Source organism: Argentina silus (genome assembly GCF_951799395.1).
Source record: "Argentina silus genome assembly, chromosome: 17".
Classification (NCBI taxonomy): domain Eukaryota; kingdom Metazoa; phylum Chordata; class Actinopteri; order Argentiniformes; family Argentinidae; genus Argentina; species Argentina silus.
Window position 1 is genome coordinate 9,605,543 of NC_139671.1, and position 22,137 is coordinate 9,627,679.

Here is a 22,137-nt window from a genome sequence, read left to right on the forward strand (position 1 = left end):
AGTAATCCTTGGTGCTGCTTTACAATGTCAGGCCCATCGGACAACTGGCTACTTCAGGACCTTGGACAGCGTGGTCGCTTTATGCTCTGGATTAGGCTATTCAGCGAAGTTTAACCTCGTTTTTTTTGTTTTGTTTTTTTAAAAAGGTATATGGGTCATTATTTAGGTGATAGGCTACGAATGTTGTTGTTTGTGATATTTGCAGATTTATTCGACTCCACATTTAATCTGGCTGTGCCTTCTCATTTGGTCAGGTCATGATAAAATTTGGTCTTGGGGTCCTGTACAATGGTGGTTGTAAACCATGTAGGTGCACTATATCTCTTTACACTATACTATAGGCTACTCTATAATCACTTCATCATATAAAGTGCATTTTTTTTTTAATAAAAAAGGAGGTTTAAACCAATAGGCTAAGGCTTCTCAATCAGTTGGGAATTTAAAGTGCCAATTGCCACCATTCTCAACTAAATAGAGGGCCATCATCTTTCTTAGACTGAAATTACTTTCATAAATGTGACATGAAGTCCTCCCCAACCCCAGGTGATGCAGTCAAGCACGGTAACATTTTGTAAAAAAAAAAAAAAAAAAAAAAAAAAAAAGGTTTTTGGGAATAAGTTATTTACTGATCCTCATAATAACCAATTGGTTCTCTGTTGTAGGCCCATATATTTAAATAATAATGTTATGACTACGAGAATAGTCATAACATTAACAAGGCCACGAGAATAATGAGAATGAGAATGTCCCTGCTTTTGTCTTTCATCTATCCTGCAGGGAGAAGAAGGATTTCACTGTCAAAAACCGTCATAATTGTCCTAATGTGAGAGAGCTTATTTCATGCTCTAACAAGAGACTTAAAATAAAACATGCAAAGCAGGTAAAAACATAACAGGCATTGACAGTTAAAACTGTGATTCATCTTGGTAAAAGACAGACAGGAAACGACTCTGAGACACCAGTTAAAAGCACATGCACACTATCTTGTAGCCTAATCACCTCCAATTGCCACATCAACAATACAATCAACTGCAGAGGTTGAAATGGTGGGAAATGTACAGACACATTCATACAATGCAATGATAAAATACAAAAATACAAACTTGCCCATAGTAGGTGAAGGCCACTCCATAACGTTCACAGCTGAGTAGGAGTACTACGGTGTAGTTTGAGAGGTGGTTGGGATTGGGGCGATTACCTGCACTCCAGAATGAAACACGATGCGCGAGCAGCTGGGCCGCATACTAATTAAATTGAAGTTGCTAGCTAGCTAGCCACAATACTTGGCATCAATATAACGTTCACTACAGCTTATTTCACTTCACTTAAACAAAAAACAAAAAAACAAACGAAAAAACGAGCATATAATGAAGCTATGTTCTAGGTTTTCTTGAAGGATCACCATCGGTAGGGTCAGAACCTGGAGGGTGGGTTGTTCAACTGGACCTGATGATGGACCGTGAAACGGACAGGGGCCCCCAGACAGAAAGTAAGCCAATCAAATTGATTTATTGATTGATTGATTGTTTGATTGATTGACTGATTGATTGAAAAAGTTAGTAATTTGTAGCTAGCTATGATAAATACATGTTGTAGCTATGTGGCTTTGATTAGCTACTTTAATTAGCTAGCTCCATTCTACTCAGATTAGCTAAACTAAATTTGCTATCCTGTTCACTTTCGAACATAGATGGCAAAGTTTATGGTTTTCGAGCGGTCTCGATCGTAGAGCCATGGACAGAGCTACTGAACTAACTAGTTTACATTATGTCTTTTCATCAACAGACACTGCGGAGTGGGGTCTCAGGAACGCTAAACTTGCCGTTGCCGTTGCAGTAATAAAGAGTAGGCCTCCTGGGAAAAGTAGCAGGCAACATGCTGAACATTTGGCGATCAAACTTAGGAGCCAGGATCATGCCTGGAAAACTAAAGCCCAGGGACTTCAGGAGGAAGTACTGAGACTGCGACAAGAGCTCCAACTCACCAAGACGCTCTTAAAGCCAAGGAATACCACTGAAGCAGAAACTAGAGGTAGACCTCCTTATTCCACCTGCCCCTCTTCAGTGGCTCACCTCCTAAAATGTGACTCATATGCACAATCACTGTCACCCAAGTCAATCACAATGTGAAAGTAGACCTTTATACATTGGTGCTGCTGTTAGTTTAGTTACACAGCTGTGTATTAGGAATAGTTTCAAGTTTCTTATTTGTCCAATCGATGAACAGCAGGATTCATGCTCATTAAATGTAGCTCTTTTTTAGTTAGGGAAGGACTGTTCTGCATGTCTGCCTTGTGTGGTAATTAGATCACAATATATGAGGAGTGGAGTAGATATTTTCAGAGTAGGTGTGTTGTTGAACTCAAGGGGCATTGTGGCTAATGAGCATCTTGCACAATAATGAGATTGAGCATTATGGATATACAAGGTTGCTTTGGAAACAAGGTCCTTTGACATGAAAAGCAAACACATGATATCGCTCAAGGTGAATTGTTTGAAAAGGAGAGACATGTTGAATGTACTTAAATGACAAAGCTAATTTGGTGAAAAGGATGTTATGGACAAGTTATAGACATAGGCTTACAATGGGAGGCTGTTACCATGTAGCATGTAATATCATGTTATGTATTATGAGAAAACATGTTGTACTAATAAGCTCATATCTGACTTGGTGAAACCCTCAGGAGATGGCTTCATGCTCTCCCAGGACCTCATGGGCTCCCTCAACTCAGACATGGACTCTGGCTGTGGGACTGAGAACAATACCGAGACACTGCTGCCCATTCAGGATTCTGCAGGAACTAGTGCACAGCCAGCCTTACCACCTATCACAACCACTGCCGCCCAGTTCCCCTTCTCCACCCTATGTGAGGGAGGCCCTTGGGGGAAGACAATGCTCTTCCATATGCAGTTCCTCCAGAGCCTGTGTGGCCTGGGCCGGGTGGAGGGGGAAGGGGGTCTGGAGGATCAAGGGCTCAGCCTGGGCAGGGACAGGTCAGTGGTGGCAGATTCAGTGTGCCAGCTGCTTTCTTGTGTGGTGGCAGCCTGTAAGGATGCTCGGCCCCTGCCTCCTCACATTCTACTCCTCCAGGCTTCTCGTGTGGCAGCTCAGGCAGTGGACCACTTGCGCTCCAGCAGACTGCCCTCTGTGCAGTTTATGACACACGTCGAAGACTCTCTGAAAGAGCTCACTGGTGTATTGTTGCACAATGACCAGCTCAACAGGGTAAGAGAGATTGCAAGGCAATATAAAAACACTAAATTGATGATTGTTTTGGTCATGATATTGACATTTTATTAGGAAATCAAATCTTTTCTACAGTCTAATGTCAGTATTTTTACTTCAAGTGTCAGTCATGACCAATTTCAGTCTAAATTTAGATGATCACTATAGCTAAAAGTTACATGAAAATGACTTGACATTCCTTTGCAGTCTGTGCAGTCCAGCATCGGAGCATATGTAATAGCTTTTAACCATTGCCCTCAAACGGAAATGATAATCATCAAGTAGCATTGAGGTTTATAGGTGCTCATGTCACCAGCTGTTAACCTTCATTCAAAGCAGATAGTGATGATGAGTTTGGTGAACTTGACTCATTCATAATGAAATAAACATTTAGCATTTAAAAACTCCTCTCAGAACTGGTGATAAAAGAAAGGAAAGAGAGAGTATGGAAAATGAATGAGATCTAAAAGAAGAAACATGTCCTTTTTAACGACCCAACCCCCTCTCCTACGCATGAGTTATGACTGGCAGCACCAATACTTATTAGCTTTTTAGGAGGTAGACAATCATCTTAATGTCAGAAGAGTTGAATAAGGCTGTCACTATTTAGTTGTGAAGGGCATGTTGTCCCCTTACGAATTAAGATTAATAGGTTATACGTTGTTAGCCCAGTGGTTGTCACAAACCTGAACCAGAAGTCACTCTTGATTCCTGGTTCATGGTAAAATGCTTGAGGCTGAGGGCCGCTGACCTGTGGCATTTGGTAATTTCTGGCACCAAATCAGATAAATGGTCTGCAGTCTGCTGGTGCAATCGTAATACCATTAGACCCTTATATGCTGTAGGCTATGTTCTCCATGTACTGTAGGCTGAGTCCATTGTGATGAGAGTAACATGCATATGAACGAATTCAACTGGTGGTTGAAATAAACCAGAAAGAAGTTCCAATGTTTACAGTCTATTCCCTGAAATACCTTTGCATGTTCAGTACCTTCTCCAGGTTACAGTTATTTTGAAAGATAGTAGATAAATTGCCAGTCTAGGGTGTAGATATAAACGATATGAAGTGAGCTGAATGTCAAGGTTTGTCACGTTTTGGTAATTTAGTGTCACCGCAAGGCGCGTCTGCCACGACGACCAACACTAACTCACTTTCTGCGCCATCTGTATACACGACAGTTTGAGGCGGTTTTCTTGAATGCAAATTAACTCCATAATGACTTTCAATGTGACTTTGGAGAGCACTCTTAATTCTTCTCAGGGTGCCCATACTGTATTTTCCTGCCATTCAAACTGATTGTTCAAGACAATGCAGATATGCTTCAGAGGCCAGTGATGAAGGGTGATATGATATTGTAAATGCCTCCTCCCCTTGTCTCTGTGGATCAAATCAACTGGCTTTAAAAGTTTTGGAATAGGATTTGTTTGTCTAGAGGAGACCCTCCTCACTCAAAATCTGTAAGAAGAGTGTAATATATATATTTTTTATCATTGTTGGGAGTTGATATAGCCTAAGCCTAATTAGCTTTATGAAAATTACGAGCAACATTCACTGTAAGATGTTTTTGATTATGCTATATGAATAAAAATACCATTAATCAGGAGAAACACTTTAATTTATGTTAATAGAAACACAAATTTCTTCTGCAGCTTGCAGTTCAAATTAGGCTACTTTTCAAATAGGCCACTGTGTCAAATGATCTCTGTCAAACGTGTCTTGCCATATCACTTAGGCCGACCCCAGCAAACGCCTAGATGGGAAGTGGTCCAGCATGGTTGAGTTGATCTGCAATATAGGACCACTGACTAATAGATTTATTGCTACTGTCATTGCAAATGGGAAGTGTCCACTGAGAACAGGGTTTCCAGTCAAATAAATCGTAATCTGTCAACATGACCAAAGAAAGCAAGTAGGAAAGAGAGGGCACTGTTAGCATTTTCCATAGAGAATAGCCTAACACCAACCGCTAACGGAAATTGCTATTGACTAGCAACCCTCTTGTTACATTCCTTGACCATTCCTGGACTACTCTTTAGGCATGTGTGCTCCATTACGTATCATCAAGAATTCATGTAAGTCAAACAAACTCGATCAAACAATGGTGAAAATCAGAAGTACTAAAGGAAAATCTACACCTTGGCTCACTTGATACAGGTAGGCCTATATTGGATATATTGGTAGGCCTTGCTGACTGGTCAGCATAAAAAAGTGTTAATTAAGTGTAGTATGTTATATAGTACTTTCCATGCAAAGTAATATTGTAATGTAACAAGATGACTTTTGTTAAAGGCACCATATGCAGGATTGCACCCTCCTTTCACTGCAATTGGAATTGCAATGACAATTCAGAATAGTGTCTCGTTCTCCCCCCCCCCCCCCTAACAGCAAACTACTTCTAACTGAAACAATGAATCTGCCAATTACTTTCATGTTTTTAATACAGATTGCACCTTTAACGGAACCCCCTGACTGAGAACCAATTATATGAAATGCTTTCGTATTCACGTTTCCCTAGCCAGCTAGGCTTAGTGCATCCAGTGTTATAGAGGCTCCTCTGGTCCAGTAATGTCCAGCTTAAAATATGGCGGTAAGACAGCTTGCATGCAATAACTCTCTTTTGCATGACGTGCCATTTTCTTGGCTGTGATTGAGTGGAAGGGCACCGTCCCGCATGTATGAATCACAGGCTCCTAAAATTGGGCTGTAGCTATGCGACAAGAGAGCAAGACTGCCAGAACAGCATAATAGAGAAATACAGGTCCTGGCTGACTGAGACTGCTTTAGGTACATCATATTTGCCATCCAGAAATCCACTGCTTAATAAAGTAATAAAAAAACAATGGTACTGTACTCTCGTCATACCTGACTGAACTGCTAGTGAATACAGTCATTAGCCAGGTAATTTTGCCCCAGCTGCCTGTATCAAGTTGATTTTATGCACGAAACAGCAGTCAGCCTGTTTCCATGCAAATGACTCGGAGGGCTGCTCACACAGTTGGTCCTGGTGTGTGTAATGGCTTAGTCACTGCTAATAGTTTTGCTGTTCCACAGTTACGAGGTGATCATCTTCACCATGGATGGAAGGTGTCGCATTATTCAGTCCCATTCCATTCCATTCCAGGAGCTATGTAGCAATGACACTATAGCAATGACACTATAGCAATGCCATTTGAGAAAGAGTAACCCTGATACATATTTTCGGAGATGAAGGAGAATGAGATGTCTAAATGATTTTCAGGTCCATCCTGTAATTAGTGTAATTGGAGCAGTCTCCTCTGGTTTACACTGATGCCAGTTGTTGATGTCATTTATAGTGGTGGCCGTGGAAATAGCAGGATCCATCAGTACTGTGGCTTTATTTTTACCCCTCATTTAATTACATTTGATTAAGTTCAATTATATTTCAATTTAAATCCAGGAAATTATTCCAGATCCGTCCTATTGCTGGCTCATGCAAGGTGGCTCAAAATCCACGTATGTTGTTCAGAGAGTTGCTGTGCCGTACTGTGGATGAGTGAAGTGCGTTTACAAGCACAGTCGTTGTGTTCGTTAATTAACGGCATCCTCGGATGAGGCATAAAGGAAGTCCTTGCTCGTTTAAGTCCCTTGGCCTGTATTAGGCCTACTGTGTAATTATCTGTATGTCAAACGTCTTGTCTCCAAATACATGGATCATTTTGAGTGAGAATCAGCATACACACCCAAAGCGCTCACATTGTAAAGTGGAAAACTGACCTCATCACAACCAATGTGTAACATCATTATGCACCAGAATCGTGCCAATTAGGAGTCAGGGGTGATTAGGTGGCCATGAAGGCTGGATTGCCAGAACACCAGCGTTAACACGCCCACTCTGGCGCTAAGTGCCATAGGATCTTTAGGGAGTCACAACCTTGGTTTAATGTCTCATCCAAAGGTTCCGAAGGAACTTTGAGGAGGACAGTTAATATTGTGATGATACAAGACAGAGGTGCTCTCAACAGGCTACAACATAGAATAGGCTTCCACGCCATCTGGGCTTGAATCCCTTCTTGAGAAGTGATAAAAGTAGCCTAAATGATCCTTCTGAAGCCCCATCAGTGATGATAGCCATGCCGAGGCTCTTCTGGCAGAGTGGATCGCTGGCCCTGCCTGGAATGTAATGGCTCTAGCCATGTTGTGAGTGAGGACCAGAAGAGACAGTCCAGTCCGACGGGAGATTGGCCAAGATGAAATGCCCAGACAATGAAATTGCACATCCTGACTCCCAAGCGGCGTCATTCAAATGTCACTATCCTGTTGAAAAAGACTCAAACGTAAGCCTATTTCATGTAATAACCTTTGAGAATAAAACACAGTTTAGTTTTCGGTCTGTTCGCTTAGCTAAGCCTCCTACCTTATTATCCTGGCCTCCTTTTCTCTGAGACAGAGCGTTTATTGCCCAGCTCTCATGTACATTGTCTCTCAAGCCCTTTTCTTGTTCTGAAAACATGACCGCCAAGATACCTAGCACTATTTTGTGTCTTTCTTAGAATGGCAATATTGCTGTGAGACCATTCTCCAAGTAAAGTTCAGTATTCAACTATTTCAATGGATAGTCCTCGTTTTCAAATGCACAGAGACGTACAGTACTGTATAAGCTATTACTTAAATACAATCTTATTCAGTAGGCCTATGTTATTTCCCTATACCTTTGTACTCATAATGTAGACAAAATACTATGTATACTAAAGATAACAGAATAACAACATACACATAGAATGATATTGCTGTAGGTGCCGTTGTATGTGTCATTCTTTGCCGTTCCAAACAAATTGTTAGAATATGCTTGGTTACCACTGATCAGACATCGAAGCCAAATGTATGCAAATGAAAAGCGTATGTAGTGAACAGAGGGAATCCATTTGACAATATCACAGCTTTGTTGTTGCATTGCATTTAGCATGTTCTTCATCTCTTCACCATCAGTCCCAAAGCCTCCTGCCTTGATTGGACAGTCTAATGTAGAGCTGGATAAGGGGATGGTGCAACTTGCAGTGTTACCACTGCAATCTTGGTAGCGACGCGCCACACGTCCATGTTTTTTCCCAACAATTCCCCCATGTCTGTTGCAAACCAAACAAACTGCTCTTTGGTGTATTGTGAAGAAACTGTAAGTGTAACTGTTGTAGCTGACACAAGTAAACTCACTGGCCTGTGTTCATGTTTGTTTCACCCTGTTAGGATCAGCAACGCGCTCAGGGTACAGGGGGGATTTGAGTGTTATAGTGTGCTGTGTTAACACATGTTCCTCTGTCCTCCCACAGGTCCAGGTGCAGGAGAAGGTGACAGAGTGTTTGATCCACCTGGGAGGGAGCAGCTTGCTCAAGTCTTTCCTCATCCATCATGTCCTCTCTGAGATCAACCGCCTGGCAGACCACTTCTGGCACACCTGCCAGGTAAGGGTTGGAGCAAAGCAGGGGTGGGAGGATGCATGGAACAGTTTAGAGGAGGAATGAAAGCATCTAGATTAGATTAGATTCAACTTTATTGTCATTGTGCAGAGTACAAGTACAGAGACAACGAAATGCAGTTAGCGTCTAACCAGAAGTGCAAAATAGCAGAAAGTGCAATGAACAGTATTTACAGGTAGTGCAATATATGATCAGTAGTAGTGCAGTATAATATAGTATAATATAAGCAGTATAATATAGCAGTGCAGTATAGCAGTATGTGAGTAGCAGTAGCATTATAGCAGAATAAATAGTTACAGTATGAGCAGTGTAGCAGCATATAAGCTGTATGGGTAATGCAGTCTAGCAGTATATATGTATTAACAGTAACATGAGGTAGATGCAGAATAAATATAAATATGGAATGCCGTATAAACAGTATAAACAAGTATGTACAGTATGTGCAGTAGTATTAAAAAAAATATCTACTTATGTTGTCTCCCGGGAATTTAGGCTCTGTACAGAACCCCCGACCAACCCTCAGATAACAGGTTATGGATCCTCAGCCTGAGGGGTCTTACCCTGTCAGATGCTGACTGGTCCTATGTAGGTTGGTGTCGATTAGATTCACTCCGCTGTTAACGGTCTACATCCCATAGTTCCTCCCATATCTTCCTCTACCCACCTCAGCTGCACTGAAAAATCACCCCAAACCTAAAAACTGTGCACAGAAGTGGGTAGTCTCTATGGTTAACGACCGCTCTAATCTGATATGAGTGCCAGTTGGTGTGGTTGCGGATAAAGGGTTTATCGGTAAGGATAATTTACCCAAAGGAGGTAATAAGGGGCCAGATATAACCCTTCAGATCCTAAGATGTATTATGCACAGTAGTCTATAATATTTTATGTTACCAGGAGGAGGTAAAAAGGCTTATGAGGGATGGAATGACTAAAAATATAAAAATAAAAAATAAATAATAATAATAAAAAAATAATAATTAAGAATTAAAATTGAGAAAACTGTTCCTTTAAATGCAGGTTAAATTCTTTAATGATGGCTTAAAACATTGCAGCATTACAGGCAGAGTGATTAAATGGTAAAATGCTAGTATTCAAAAATGATAGAAATTAGAAAATAATAAAACCTATCAGTCTGTCCCTACTCTGCCTGTGAAATTTAGAGAAGTCTCAGTTTCACTTTTCCAGAGCGAAGCCGGGTCCTCTATCCGCCAGAGCTGTTGTTATACAAACAAAGGTCCGCCAAGGTCCTCCGTTGTGCTAGTGTGGCGAGGCCGACAGTCAGAATTCTTGAGCTCCGGACAAGGAGAATCTGCTAGAGTATGAAGGCTACTAGACATACTTATGGAGATTAAGCACTATAAACACATATGCATGTACACATACCAGGGTTCTCCACAGGATTTTTGAGCAGTGTGGCACTGGATTGCATTATCAAAATCCAGCTTTTATTCAGGACAAAATGCACGAAAAATACTGCTAAAATTCACTGAGGAACATTCTAACGCTTTCACTTTCGCTTTTGTTTTTAACAACTAAATAGTTACTCTATCATTACTAAATACATATCGTTTAATTTGCCTTGAAATCTTCACATAGTGGCACCAGCAAGTTCACAGCGTGGCGCAGTGCCACTCTTCGATTCTTTGGAGAGAGCCCTGCGTACACATACAGACATACAGTACATAGAGAAAGAAGCCGTCACTACTGCGTTCTGCCCTGTCTGTGGAAGACCTTTAAAAATCCTCTTAAGCAACAGGTGTCACGACAGAAAAAGTAGAGGAAATGAGTTTCGACAAATTTGATTAGTAAATGCCTTTACATAAAAGCCAATGTGGGCTCCAGCCAGTATCCTTTCTCCTAGGTCCTCAGAGCTTTGTGCCTAAAAGCATGGTGAGGGGAAGAGATGTTTAACTGGCCAGTCTCCTCTGGGAAGCAGTCTGTGCAGAAAGCTCAGCCGCCAGGGGTCCTGTGAAATTGATATGTGTGTATAGGAGAGGAAAGCAGATTATTCTCCCCTCCTGTCGCGCTCCACTCCCGCTGTAGGGAGCCAGTCATGCATGTTTGCGTGTCTTTCCCCCTCCCTTTAGAACAGCCCAGTGGAGGCTGGTGGAGGTAGAAATTGGACGACAGGCTCATTGTAGTGCATGGAATAGACATGTTTGATACCTTTCCTTATTCCATTCCATCCATTACTTCCACCAGCCTCCCCTGGAACAGCCCCTCATCAAGCCTCAAGCCAAACGCAACAAATGCACCAAGTGAATGGGAGGATCACATCGTTATACAGGATGTCTGGGAGCGAAGCTCAAGCAATTAGCTTTAGTACCTGTTGTCTGCTGTAAGTGCTGATGATAGTATGTACGATAATGTGTACTTTCTGCACAGCTATAATTGTCCTTGTGTAGCAGGCCAGAGCTAATAAGAGCATTTAGAGAATGCACTGAAGAATTAATCTACCATGAACAGATTGGGGCCGACCACTGTCATCTGGTCTAATGTATTCAGATGACCTGTAATTGTGTTGCCTCAGACCTCTCTTACATGAAGGCTTGACATTTTAATGCACTTTGAAGCCATTTCGCCCCTGGATAAATGTGTGTACTTGACCCCCCCCCCCTCCCCAGCAGCCTACTGTGCAGCTGCCTCAATCGACAAGTTGTCAGTGCAGAAGAAGGGGTGGCTAAATCGCTTTTGAAGACTTGTATCATGTGAGGACTTTTTAGACACAAGTCTGGTCTAATTAGAACCTCTCAGCAGAGTATGAAAGTCTCTATGATGTTTATTCTGAAGACTAACACTCTCTCAGAGGAGGGCCTTGTTTGGTCTGTAAGCATGCATCAGCACTGTCTTACTACACAGCCATGGGCTTCATCTGGCATACAAGCTTATCTGTGTTGTTGAAGGTTTGCATAAAATGGTGAAAAAACCCTAGGACAGCTAATGTGAGGTGCAGAGTATGCTCCATACAATAATACATTATTACAATAGGGAGGGAGCCGCAGGCTGCTGATTTGCACTTCCCACTGGAGATAGGTTGGTTGTATTGCTGCTGGAAGCCTGAGTTTGATTGCGTGAGTCTCCTAAGACCACACTGTTCCAATGAGGAGGCAGTTTGTTTGAATAATTTCACAAACCCAAAGATAAAAGCCCCGTGTGAAATCAAGAAAATGGAATACTTGTTTGTTTTTTTCCATTTCTCCCTCATTGCTTGACAACGTATAGCCGACTGTGTGCAGGGAGAAGAGTGGAAGCTAGCTCGAACCCGGGACATTTTCCCTGTGTGTCCCTGAGTCCCTGTTCTCTCTTCCCATGTGAGTCTGTCTGCACTACAGTCACACCTGTCGGATGAGGTATATTTTTAGCGTCTCGTCGGCAGTGATTTATGTGAACATTTAGATTCTGTTAACCCTTCACATGGGGTGACAGAACCATATGGTTTCCTAATCAGCCCCTCTAGCCTCACACACTCTAGTAACACTTTTGAGGCTACTCCTCAGGGACGGCGGGGACTGTCAGTCTAACACAGCTGGTGCACCTCACCCCCACTCCTATTCCCATTCCCACCCTCTCCACCACCACCCAGCCATGAGAGAAGAGGCAGGGATCTCCATCTGTCCGCAGGGCCCTTCCTGTGGTAACTCAGAAACAAGGCAGGTAAAGGTATGAGGGACTGGAGAACTGTTTTGGCTTGAAAGTGCTTTAATCATCCACTTTGCTGGAGTAGGATTTTCAGAACGGAAAGGATAATTGTTGCCCAATGGACATTGTAATTATCAGTATCAAAGATACTGAAATGCACTTTAGGCTGTGAACCATTTAAAGAACGGTTCAGCACCATTCAGCACTATTTTCTAGCAATTAAGGGTTGAATATGCTCTCAGCAGTCAGTGTGTGATTAAATCTAAGCTGCATGTTTGGGGGTGCTGCAGAGGGCTGTCTGTCTGTTGGACATGAGACCTGTGTGCCTCAGTGGCTGGTTGCCATCGCCCTTGGATTAGTGCAGCATACAGATAAGCCCTACCATCTGGGCCCTGTGTTTCTCTGTCATAGGGCATGAGCACACAGTACCCACCACAACCCCACAGGACGAACAGTCACAGACAGAACACTTATCCTCCTGCAATAACACTAAAACACTGGGCAGTAAAAAATACAATGTGGCATCACTATGCAACCTCAGTAAATTAGTCCTGGTCTCTGTCGAATTCAAACCATGTTTTGTTGTTCCGTGGCTATAAATGAAGCAATTCATCACACTTCGTCATTGTGTAACTATTAGGCACACTAATTGCCAGTGGGTATTTTTCTTCTCTGACTAGCACTGGGGGCATAGTCAGTCCCAGAGTCTTTAAACATGATCTACCAGGCCTGAGACTTAACAAACTGGTGTATTTTATTGTCTTAATTAGAGTCAGTATGCTAGCCCAGTCTTGGGAAGGATTGTCATGGATGACTGCTCTTGATGATATGAAGTTTGTCTCTAGGATGATGAATGGGATTTATCAAACATGTAGAGCTCAGTTGTCATGGCAAAGCTAGGGTAGATGGCTGACATTGTAAAGGGCAACAGCAGGCAAATTTGTTCTGTTTGGCTCTAGAAATTGCTTCCACGCTCAAGGGAACCTTTTTTTTCAAGGGAACTTTTTTTTTTAAGCTGTCCATCTGTAGATCCCTTACTTCTCATCCTGAATGTCATTTAGATCTCTGTGTTTCAAACACATTCTTAGCCGAAGCCTTTTGTAGAACCCCATTTATAATACCAGTGTTCCTAGAATACCACGTTTTGTTCCTTCTTGACAGGATCTCGCTGAGATGGGAAGGAATGATGCACACTCAAAGTAGAGTATAATTGTCAGTTAGATTATTGACTCTTTCGGAGACATGGGCACAATAAGACATTCCAATGACATTTCTCTGTAGGACCCCATGCCTAAAGCACATTCTCATCCTCACAACATCCCCTGCATGTCACCATGACAGCCTGAAGGCGTTCTGTAAGAGATCTCAGCTGAGAAACACACTGCCTTCCATATGCCACTAGTTGCAGTGACGGCATGTGACGCCTGCTCTCCCGTACTCCATTAGTAAGAGAGTCAGGACCCCGCTCAGGACACACCGTGCCCCCAATGCATTTGGATATTTATACAGGCTCTCTGAGGGACACACTGACTTCCCTGGGTTCACAGCAATGAGGTTGGTCAGGACAAATATCTCTCTCTCTCTCTCTCTCTCTCTCTCTCTCTCTCTCTCTCTCTCTCTCTTTCTTACTCTCTACTCTCTGCTCTCTCTACAGTATCTCACTCACACACACACACACACACACACACACACACACACACACACACACTCCAAAAGGGTGTCCCGCTAGACCTTCCTCATTTATAAAAAGACAGAGCACTCATGCACAGTACATTACCCTACCAGGAAAAAAACGAATGTTTAGGTCATCATTTTTGTTATTTTGCACACTGTATAACTCTGTACTGTATGAACCATAGAGATAGGTCAGTCATTTTCAGAGTCAGCGGTAAGTGAAAAGTGGAGATAGCATACCATTCAGACTGTTTATAGCCCTGTTGGATCACAGAGATCTGCTGGATGATCTATGCAGTAGGCTAGATATCCCCATCTCAACCACATCCACAAGATATGACTGGGTCCTCCTAACACCAGTAAGGAAGAGCTATCCGCTTGTGGGTAAAATGCATGGGAGGAAAATTGAAAGAAAAATGTACCAAACTAGACTGTTCATGAGGATATCAAACTTTTATAGCTCCAAAAGCATAATCGTAATCTACCAATTTATCTGGTGCAGAGTGCCCCTGTGGATAAGAGAGAGTGGGGAGAGTTTATATGCATGCGCGCTTGCTTGCACAGATGCATTAAAGCATATATTGAATGCAGACATTATTTTTCTTAGCTGAAGCCCCTGTGTAAATTGCAGGCCTACAAGGCAGCATGGGGGGAACTTGAGCAATGGCTCCCAGCACTTCATCATGGTGAAGCTTATTATTATTCCTGGCATTTCTGTTTGAGCCTGATCTGTCATTACATATCTGCCTACATTCACCAGAGGTTGTTGTTCTGTGTGGAACCAACTGCTGCCACTCTCACTCTCCAGTCTCCTAGTTTTTGCGTCTTGCCAGCGCCTGATTTGTCGTGGCAGATTTGAAGAACGATCAGATTAAGAGCAGTGGCAGAGGGATTGGGGGACCATTAAATAGCTGGGATCAAAGTCGTCCTCCTCCCCTCAAAGCACATAGATCACATTAGACCTCTAACCGAGAGGGAAATTAAGCTGTTTGATCAAAGTCATATTAGACAAAGCCAGGAGAGACACTGTGGCCGTGGTAAAAGGTTCCCGTCGCGCCTGACTGTGGCGATCTGCCGTCACACGCACCGCGATTGAGCACTGGAGCAAACAAATCTGTGGCAGGCAGGCAGGCAGGCCACAGACTCTAGGGATATACACAAGTACAAGCACAGACCTTTATTTTAAGTGAATTCCCCACTGCTTTATCTTCACAGGCGAGCCATGTTAAATAACATAGTCACTTGAATTAAAGATTTGGATTACATTTGGGATTACAAGTCAAGCAAGCAAATCTGTCCTTGAGAAAGGCGTACATTCAGCTAACGGTTTCTGTCATGTTAGACAGCTTGTGTTCTTCTCTTTGCATGTGTTCTTGCTCTTTAGCAGACTGTGGTACTTCAGTGTTGTTAGATGGCTCAGTGCATGTAAAAGGCCTCCAAAGAGTGGGGAACAAACAGCACAGACCTGCCCTTTCTTTCTACTCACCAGTAGCCCCATGCCATTAGCATCCCCCCCTGCACTCAGAGTGAGATCTCCTCTATATGTCATTGGTTTAGTGGCTGTGCTGACATGAATCAGGGCTCTAGTGGCAGTGTGTCCCGTCCTGGCTGCCTGCGAGCTGCTGGACCGGGGGGCCGCTGCTGACGCTGTGGCGGGCAAACGGACTCCTCTGTGATAATGGGAAAACCGGCTGGCAAATAGAGCAGAGAAGGCCAAGGACAGTCTGAGGAGAGGAATGAGGAAAAGGGCTGTGGTGTCAGGACAATGGCGGGCCGTGTCTGTAGCCCGTGGCATTTTCTATTTTATCAAGCCCAGGGTTTGTAAAATTGCCTGAATATTGCAACTCCAACCCAGAGGGCACTTGTAATAACAACCCTGTGAAGGTTGGTGTCTGTTGTAGATGGCTCCTCAGCATGGGTATAAGTGACAATGCATCGAGCCTGTGGGTGGGCTCGCTCCGTCATAGACCTTCAAGAGACACTTTCCCAAAAACATATACAGTGTATCGATTGCCTTTTTTTGGGGGGGAGGGTGAAATGGATTTTGGCTGTGGTCATTCTGAGACAGCTCGAGGAACTGGGTGGGTTTCTTTTTGTGTGATCCTGTCTTAACAAAAAGTCAATGTACTCCCACAAAAAGCAGTCAAGATGCCGTCAGATAGCACTCAGAGAATACACTCGCGGACTAGATTAGATCGATTTGCTGTCTGATAAATCAGCATATTGTCAGTGCACTGCCTCAAAAGAGATGGTATGAAAACAGCACAACATAGCTTCTCTGGGGCAGAAAGAATCAATTCCAGGGACTTGTTTTCTTTCCTGGACTAGTGCTCTGTGTTCATGTTCCCCACACTGCACACTACAATAGCCCTCAGTCAGATGGATATCAGAAAGCATTCTATTCATTATCTGCTCTCCACTCCAAAGCTTCACAGGCCTCATGATGATATAGCAAGTGATTGCAAAAAAAGCCAACTGTCATGAAAAGCCATCTTTTAGGCAGCAGCTGCTGTGTTTCTTCTGTTTTGTTCAGAGATTTCGACCTATTCTATAAACATATTTTGATTCATTTTCAGACCATGGTGTGTAGTTTAACTCTTCCTGTGGAGATCATTGATATGTTTGATAGTGGATATGAGTGATTCTCTTCATTGGTTTCATGATATTGATGGAGATATTCAAATTATTGACATTTTAGTGTGTTCAAATGTTTAGCCTAATTTGAAAATGTGGTATTATCTTCCCTTTGCTGCTGAAACAATGGAACTTGATTTGTCTTTATTGTGACTCCTTGGCTATTAGATTTACGAGGCTTAGCAATCTCCTAACCTGAATCGAACTCAGGAGTTTGGAAAAGCAACCCTCCTATAGGCCTAGAGCTGCCAGTTTTTTGTGACATTTCATTTAATATGAAGATTATGGGATGATTTTTTTATTGAACGGCAGCCACAGGGATGAACTTTTGTCATTCTGATGATTGTGGTCCTTTTTTGCTGTGCATCTGCGAATCCAGAGAGGGGCGGTCTCTTTCATATTGATTTTAGCTGTCTACACATAGAGTAGTGGAAATATTACTTTTATATTATTATATTATTATATTATATCAGTCCCATATTGCTGTACATTCACTCCTAGCAGGCCACAACACTTTCCAACCACCATACAACGTTCATACCTATTCATCATTCTCTGCCTGTTTATCATTCAGTCATTTATTTATAATGCTATTCTAAATGTCGAATTGCGGTCACAGGCACATTAGATTAGGAAGGTTGATTTATGTGAGTGCTATTGAGTGTTACTGAGTGCAGGCCACCGCTGTGGTTCTCTTAAATTGAGGGTATAAAAAAAGAAGCAGAACTGAGGGAGAGATCCAACTGGAAGTACCCAACTGTGTATGAGTTAATAGGAGGCCCGCTGCCTGGCCATTGTATTGTGAGTGAGCAGAGCAAGAGTGAGCAGGCCAGCTTTGGAGGAGGGCTCTTTATTTTCCCTCTCCTGTTCTTATTCCTGCTCCTGCTCTTCTTCTCCCCTCCACACCCTGACTTTCTTCTCCTCGTAGGCCCGAGGAGGTCACTCTGTCTGTCATCATTATGCTTTATTATGTGTTGTTTCTCTCTCTCTCTTTCTCTCTCTCTCTCTCACTCACACACACACACACACACACACACACACACACACACCCTTTCTTTCTCTCTCTACTCTACTCTCTCAACAGTATCTCGCCCTGTCTCCGATTGTGATAGCTAGCTTTCCAATCAGAGTCTGAGTGTCTGAGCGGTAACGAGCCCCAGGTCTAATCAAATGGCCGATTAAATTCCATTCAGGGCTCACTTCATTATCGCAGTCCTCTGATGCTATCAAGTTTGGGAGCACATAAGGATCCCTACAGACAGATACATGTGGCCCGTACTGGAGAGAGGGCCTCTCAACAGCCCTGCACTGGCTGAGAGGCAGGAAGCATGGCCCTTCTGTCAGAACCCCAGGAGAGTGCTCACCAGAGCAGCAGGGACCCCAGACTTTTACTTCCAGTGGAGCCACGCTCAATCACTCACTCACACTTTCCCTGCCTCCAGCACTCACTCACTCGCTCCCACTCATTTGGGGCAGAACTGTAGTGCACTAGTCTCCAAACAGGGAACAGGCTGTGTGTACAGATCAAGCCTAGTGTTCAGCCTAAAGGTGGCCAAAGAGTAGGAAGTTGTTTTTAGTAAGTTTGTTTGTTTGTTTCTGACTGCGTTTGTACAGATTTCTTTCCCCAGGACACTTCTACCTGCAGGATCCTGGCTAGCTCACTTGTTTCCACCTCTGAGGAACCGCCCAAAAAAGCCCAGGGCCATGGACCCAAGGTCCTACCCTGACCTGGGACCTTGGGGATATTTTGGGGACTTTTTGGGGACTTTGGTGGGGTATAGAGGTAGGCGTGTGACATGTACTGCACCCTCCCATTGTTTGGCTAGGCTATCATGCAGTCATAGTCTATGGGACTGCTTCTTGTTATATTACAAAAACATGAGAACATGATATAAACCGTTAGTTACTTTTTGGTTTGAAGTCACATTTAGAAACATTTATATGCACTATTAAGTTTGCTCAGCTGCGGGTGCACTAGTGCACTAGTCTCCAAACAGAGAACATGCTGTGTGTTCTGCACTACAGATCAAGCCTAGTGTTCAGCCTAAAGGTGGCGAATGAGTAGGAAGTTGTTTTTAGTAAGTCTGTTTGTTTCTGACAGCGTTTGTGCAGATTTCTTTCCCCAGGACACTTCTACCTGCAGGATTCTGGCTAGCTCACTTGGAATGTTTACCAGTTTGGTTTGTCCTCTCAGCATATTTTTTCAGTTGTCCTGCAGTCCTGCAAGTAATGACTGTTGTTCAGGCTATTGTGATTGTTTGGTTGTATTCTCCTAGGTGGGATTGCTGAGCTCATTAAAAAGTTTAATGTATTGTAATAGTGGGATATTGAGGCTACCTTCTGACCTCAGTCCTTAAGGGGAGAGAAAACCGCACAATGCCCTACTAATAGAGGTTTGTTTTAGGACTCTACATTTTCATGTACAAATCTGTTGCAATATTAAAGACTACACCACTAAGGTATCCATAACTGAATCCACAATCTTGTTTTGTATGATCTAACAGGGTTGTAGCAGTCATCTATATGCTACTGGGGAAAATAGATAGCTTTATGAAATATGTATAAGCTCCTATCTTGTAGACACTCGATCATATATTATTATGGGTGGGGGATTTAGCCTCTTAGGAGTGCTACCGGAGATGTGACAAGACCTTCTGAAACTTGTTCAGAAAGTTTTGAGGCAGCCATTTTGAAAGTGGTGCATTAGCACCACAGAGAGAGGAGCTGCACTTGATCGAATCCTGGCGGGTCTGAGTTGGGGAGGAAGTATGTCACATCCTGTAAGCCCTCTGGAGGCCTTAGCCTGGAGGAGCACCTGACAGCCATCTGGATGCTGTTGTGCTCTGTGACACACACACACACACACACACACACACATACACACACACACACACACACACACACACACACACACACACACTGACACATGCACACAGAAACATGCACACAAACACAACACATGCACACACACACACACACACACACACACAGTGACAACCATAGTCAACTGAAAATCTGCTTATCACTAACAGTACACATTGGTGTTTGTGTCGTGCATACTGTACATCATCCAGGAGTCCAACTTTTGCCTGGCCAGAAGATCCTTAGTGTTGTAAATTACTCTTACAACACCCTTTGTAGACACCTGTGAAATGAAATAACTGTTTTGCGTCTTTCCTTTTGAACAGGTGGAGTTATCAAATACTAACAAATAGAAATATGTCCTTAACTTCATCAGCCAGGAGCGTAATTCTTTTTGTGACATTGGTATTTTTCAGGGGGGGAGCGAGAGGTCCAACCAGTTTGAAGTAGCCTTGTATGAGAACTCCTTCTACCTGTTCTGGGTCCTGGAGCAGCTCCTTCAGGGTGGACAGGGACCAGGCGAGGCAGGGGAGACAGGGCACCACTGTCCCCCAGAGCAGAGGGCCCTGCTCAGGCATCTGGAGCGCAGTGTCCTGCTCCTCTCAGACGAGTTCCCTCTGTTTGCTCTCTACATGTGGAGGATAGGGGCTCTCCTCTCCCCTTCTGACATCACTCAGACCTGAACCCTGCATTCCAAGAACCACAATTCCACACACGTGTGTAATTCCTCCTCTAGGCTTTCCACTTCTTAGGGCTGCAGGAAATCCTCCAGTCATGCAGTTACAATCTGGGAAGACTTGACTGACATTGCAGGAATCAAAGACAGGACTTGACAAGAATGGATAATGAGGTGGTTCCATGCCTTATTCATCGAAGCACCTCTTAAAAAGTCTAGTGTCATGGTCGAGGTTTGATAAAGTACAATACTGTAGTAACTGAAAGCCCATCATTATTGTTGTTGAAAAAGTAAGGCAATGTTAAGGATACTATGGGAATTGGCACAAGAAAATAAACAATGAATAGCATTGTATTGTGAATAAGAAAGTATTGTGAATTAAGGAAAATATTTCCGTAAGGAGGCAATAAGCAACAGGTTTGTGCACAGGCACAGATGTTTTAATTTGTTGATTCTTTTATCAGATGTAGTAAAGCATTATAACACCAGAATTGAAGAAAATAAACTCAAACATTATTTTATCAGATATGTCCTTATTGTTTCATGTCCTGTCGATAATTGGTTCCAAAGGAGACTGTAATTGATCAATGAGAAATTATTCTGTAATAGTTGATTTATCCAAGAAATCACACATGATTCACTATCAGTTATTTAAGGCACTTTTCCACTGTGACTTTTGGCACTGGTGCTTGGCCCAAAATCTTTGACTTTTGTGTTTCCACCTCTGAGGAACCGCCCAAAAAAGCCCAGGGCCATGGACCCAAGGTCCTACCCTGACCTGGGACCTTGGGGATATTTTGGGGACTTTTTGGGGACTTTGGTGGGGTATAGAGGTAGGCGTGTGACATGTACTGCACCCTCCCATTGTTTGGCTAGGCTATCATGCAGTCATAGTCTATGGGACTGCTTCTTGTTATATTACAAAAACATGAGAACATGATATAAACCGTTAGTTACTTTTTGGTTTGAAGTCACATTTAGAAACATTTATATGCACTATTAAGTTTGCTCAGCTGCGGGTAAGCACCCATTTCATTTCATGGGAAATGTGACTGGCTCATCTGGCTGCTCAAGGAAAAAATATATTGACTTGACCTTCCCCCTGTACTTGAAAAAAATCTTCATTAAATTAAAGGGGCCATGTAGTTGACAGCAGTTTGAAAAAAGCACCTTGAATTACAGCTGGTTTTGCGTGGGTGTGATTTTGGCCCCCCACACAACGTCAGCAGGGGATCTGATTTGAATACACCAATGACACCCAAGTACACCTCAATCAAATAAACCAATATGATCATTTATTTATGTTTTCCATCCTTCCCGTTTTAGCCAGCACTAGCAGTGCACACAGTTGACAGCTCCAGGCAGGTAGAGATAACAGCCTAGACTAGATGAAACCGCCCCTGTTCAGATTACAACGGTAAGAAAATGATGTAGCTGAAGTTATCTTGTTGTTGTTTGAGTTAGAACAGTGCATTCTCTCAAATGCTCCTCTATATCTGCACTGATCTGTCTCGTATCTCGCAAACGGTCATGGGATAGATCAAAAGTAGTCCGGCTAAAATGTGCTGCCATATCCTTACCTTGGTTACAATTAGGATTTTAATTAGGCCTATGAACCCTAAGGTGCTTTCAGCAGCTGTAGGAAATATGAGTTACCGATGGGGAAATAACCACTAGAAGTGGTGGGGAACTCGGACCAGTATGACACCCGACTTTACGAGTTGTGACGTAGCCACTGTTAACTTGACCTTCTTGTCAGAGAACAGACGCTGATTTCGACAGTAAATGATAACAGTTTAAACAGTATTAATTGTTAGCAATCACACGTGTATGCATAATGTATGTTTGTAGTTTGTTAACATTTATTACGAATTGCAAATCAAATACCATTGGTTGAAGAGTTGTTCCCACTTCAAAAGCACTCAAATGCATTAATGTCGGAGTTATGACTTCACCAACTGGGCGAAGATACCATTATCGTGGGTGGTGGGAAC

The 22,137-nt window shown here is 42.9% G+C and overlaps 1 protein-coding gene across 1 annotated transcript; it reads left to right on the top strand.

Annotated features, from left to right (window-relative positions):
- Positions 1–1,452: 1,452 nt before the first annotated feature.
- mei4 (meiosis-specific, MEI4 homolog) lies at positions 1,453–20,150 on the top strand (the record flags this gene model as incomplete). The annotated part of the gene is made up of 5 exons (XM_083688829.1): positions 1,453–1,489; positions 1,786–2,031; positions 2,684–3,225; positions 8,512–8,643; positions 19,884–20,150. 5 exons carry the CDS (start codon positions 1,453–1,455, stop codon positions 20,148–20,150), a joined length of 1,224 nt encoding a protein of 407 aa, XP_083544955.1.
- Between the last annotated feature and the right edge of the window lie 1,987 nt (positions 20,151–22,137).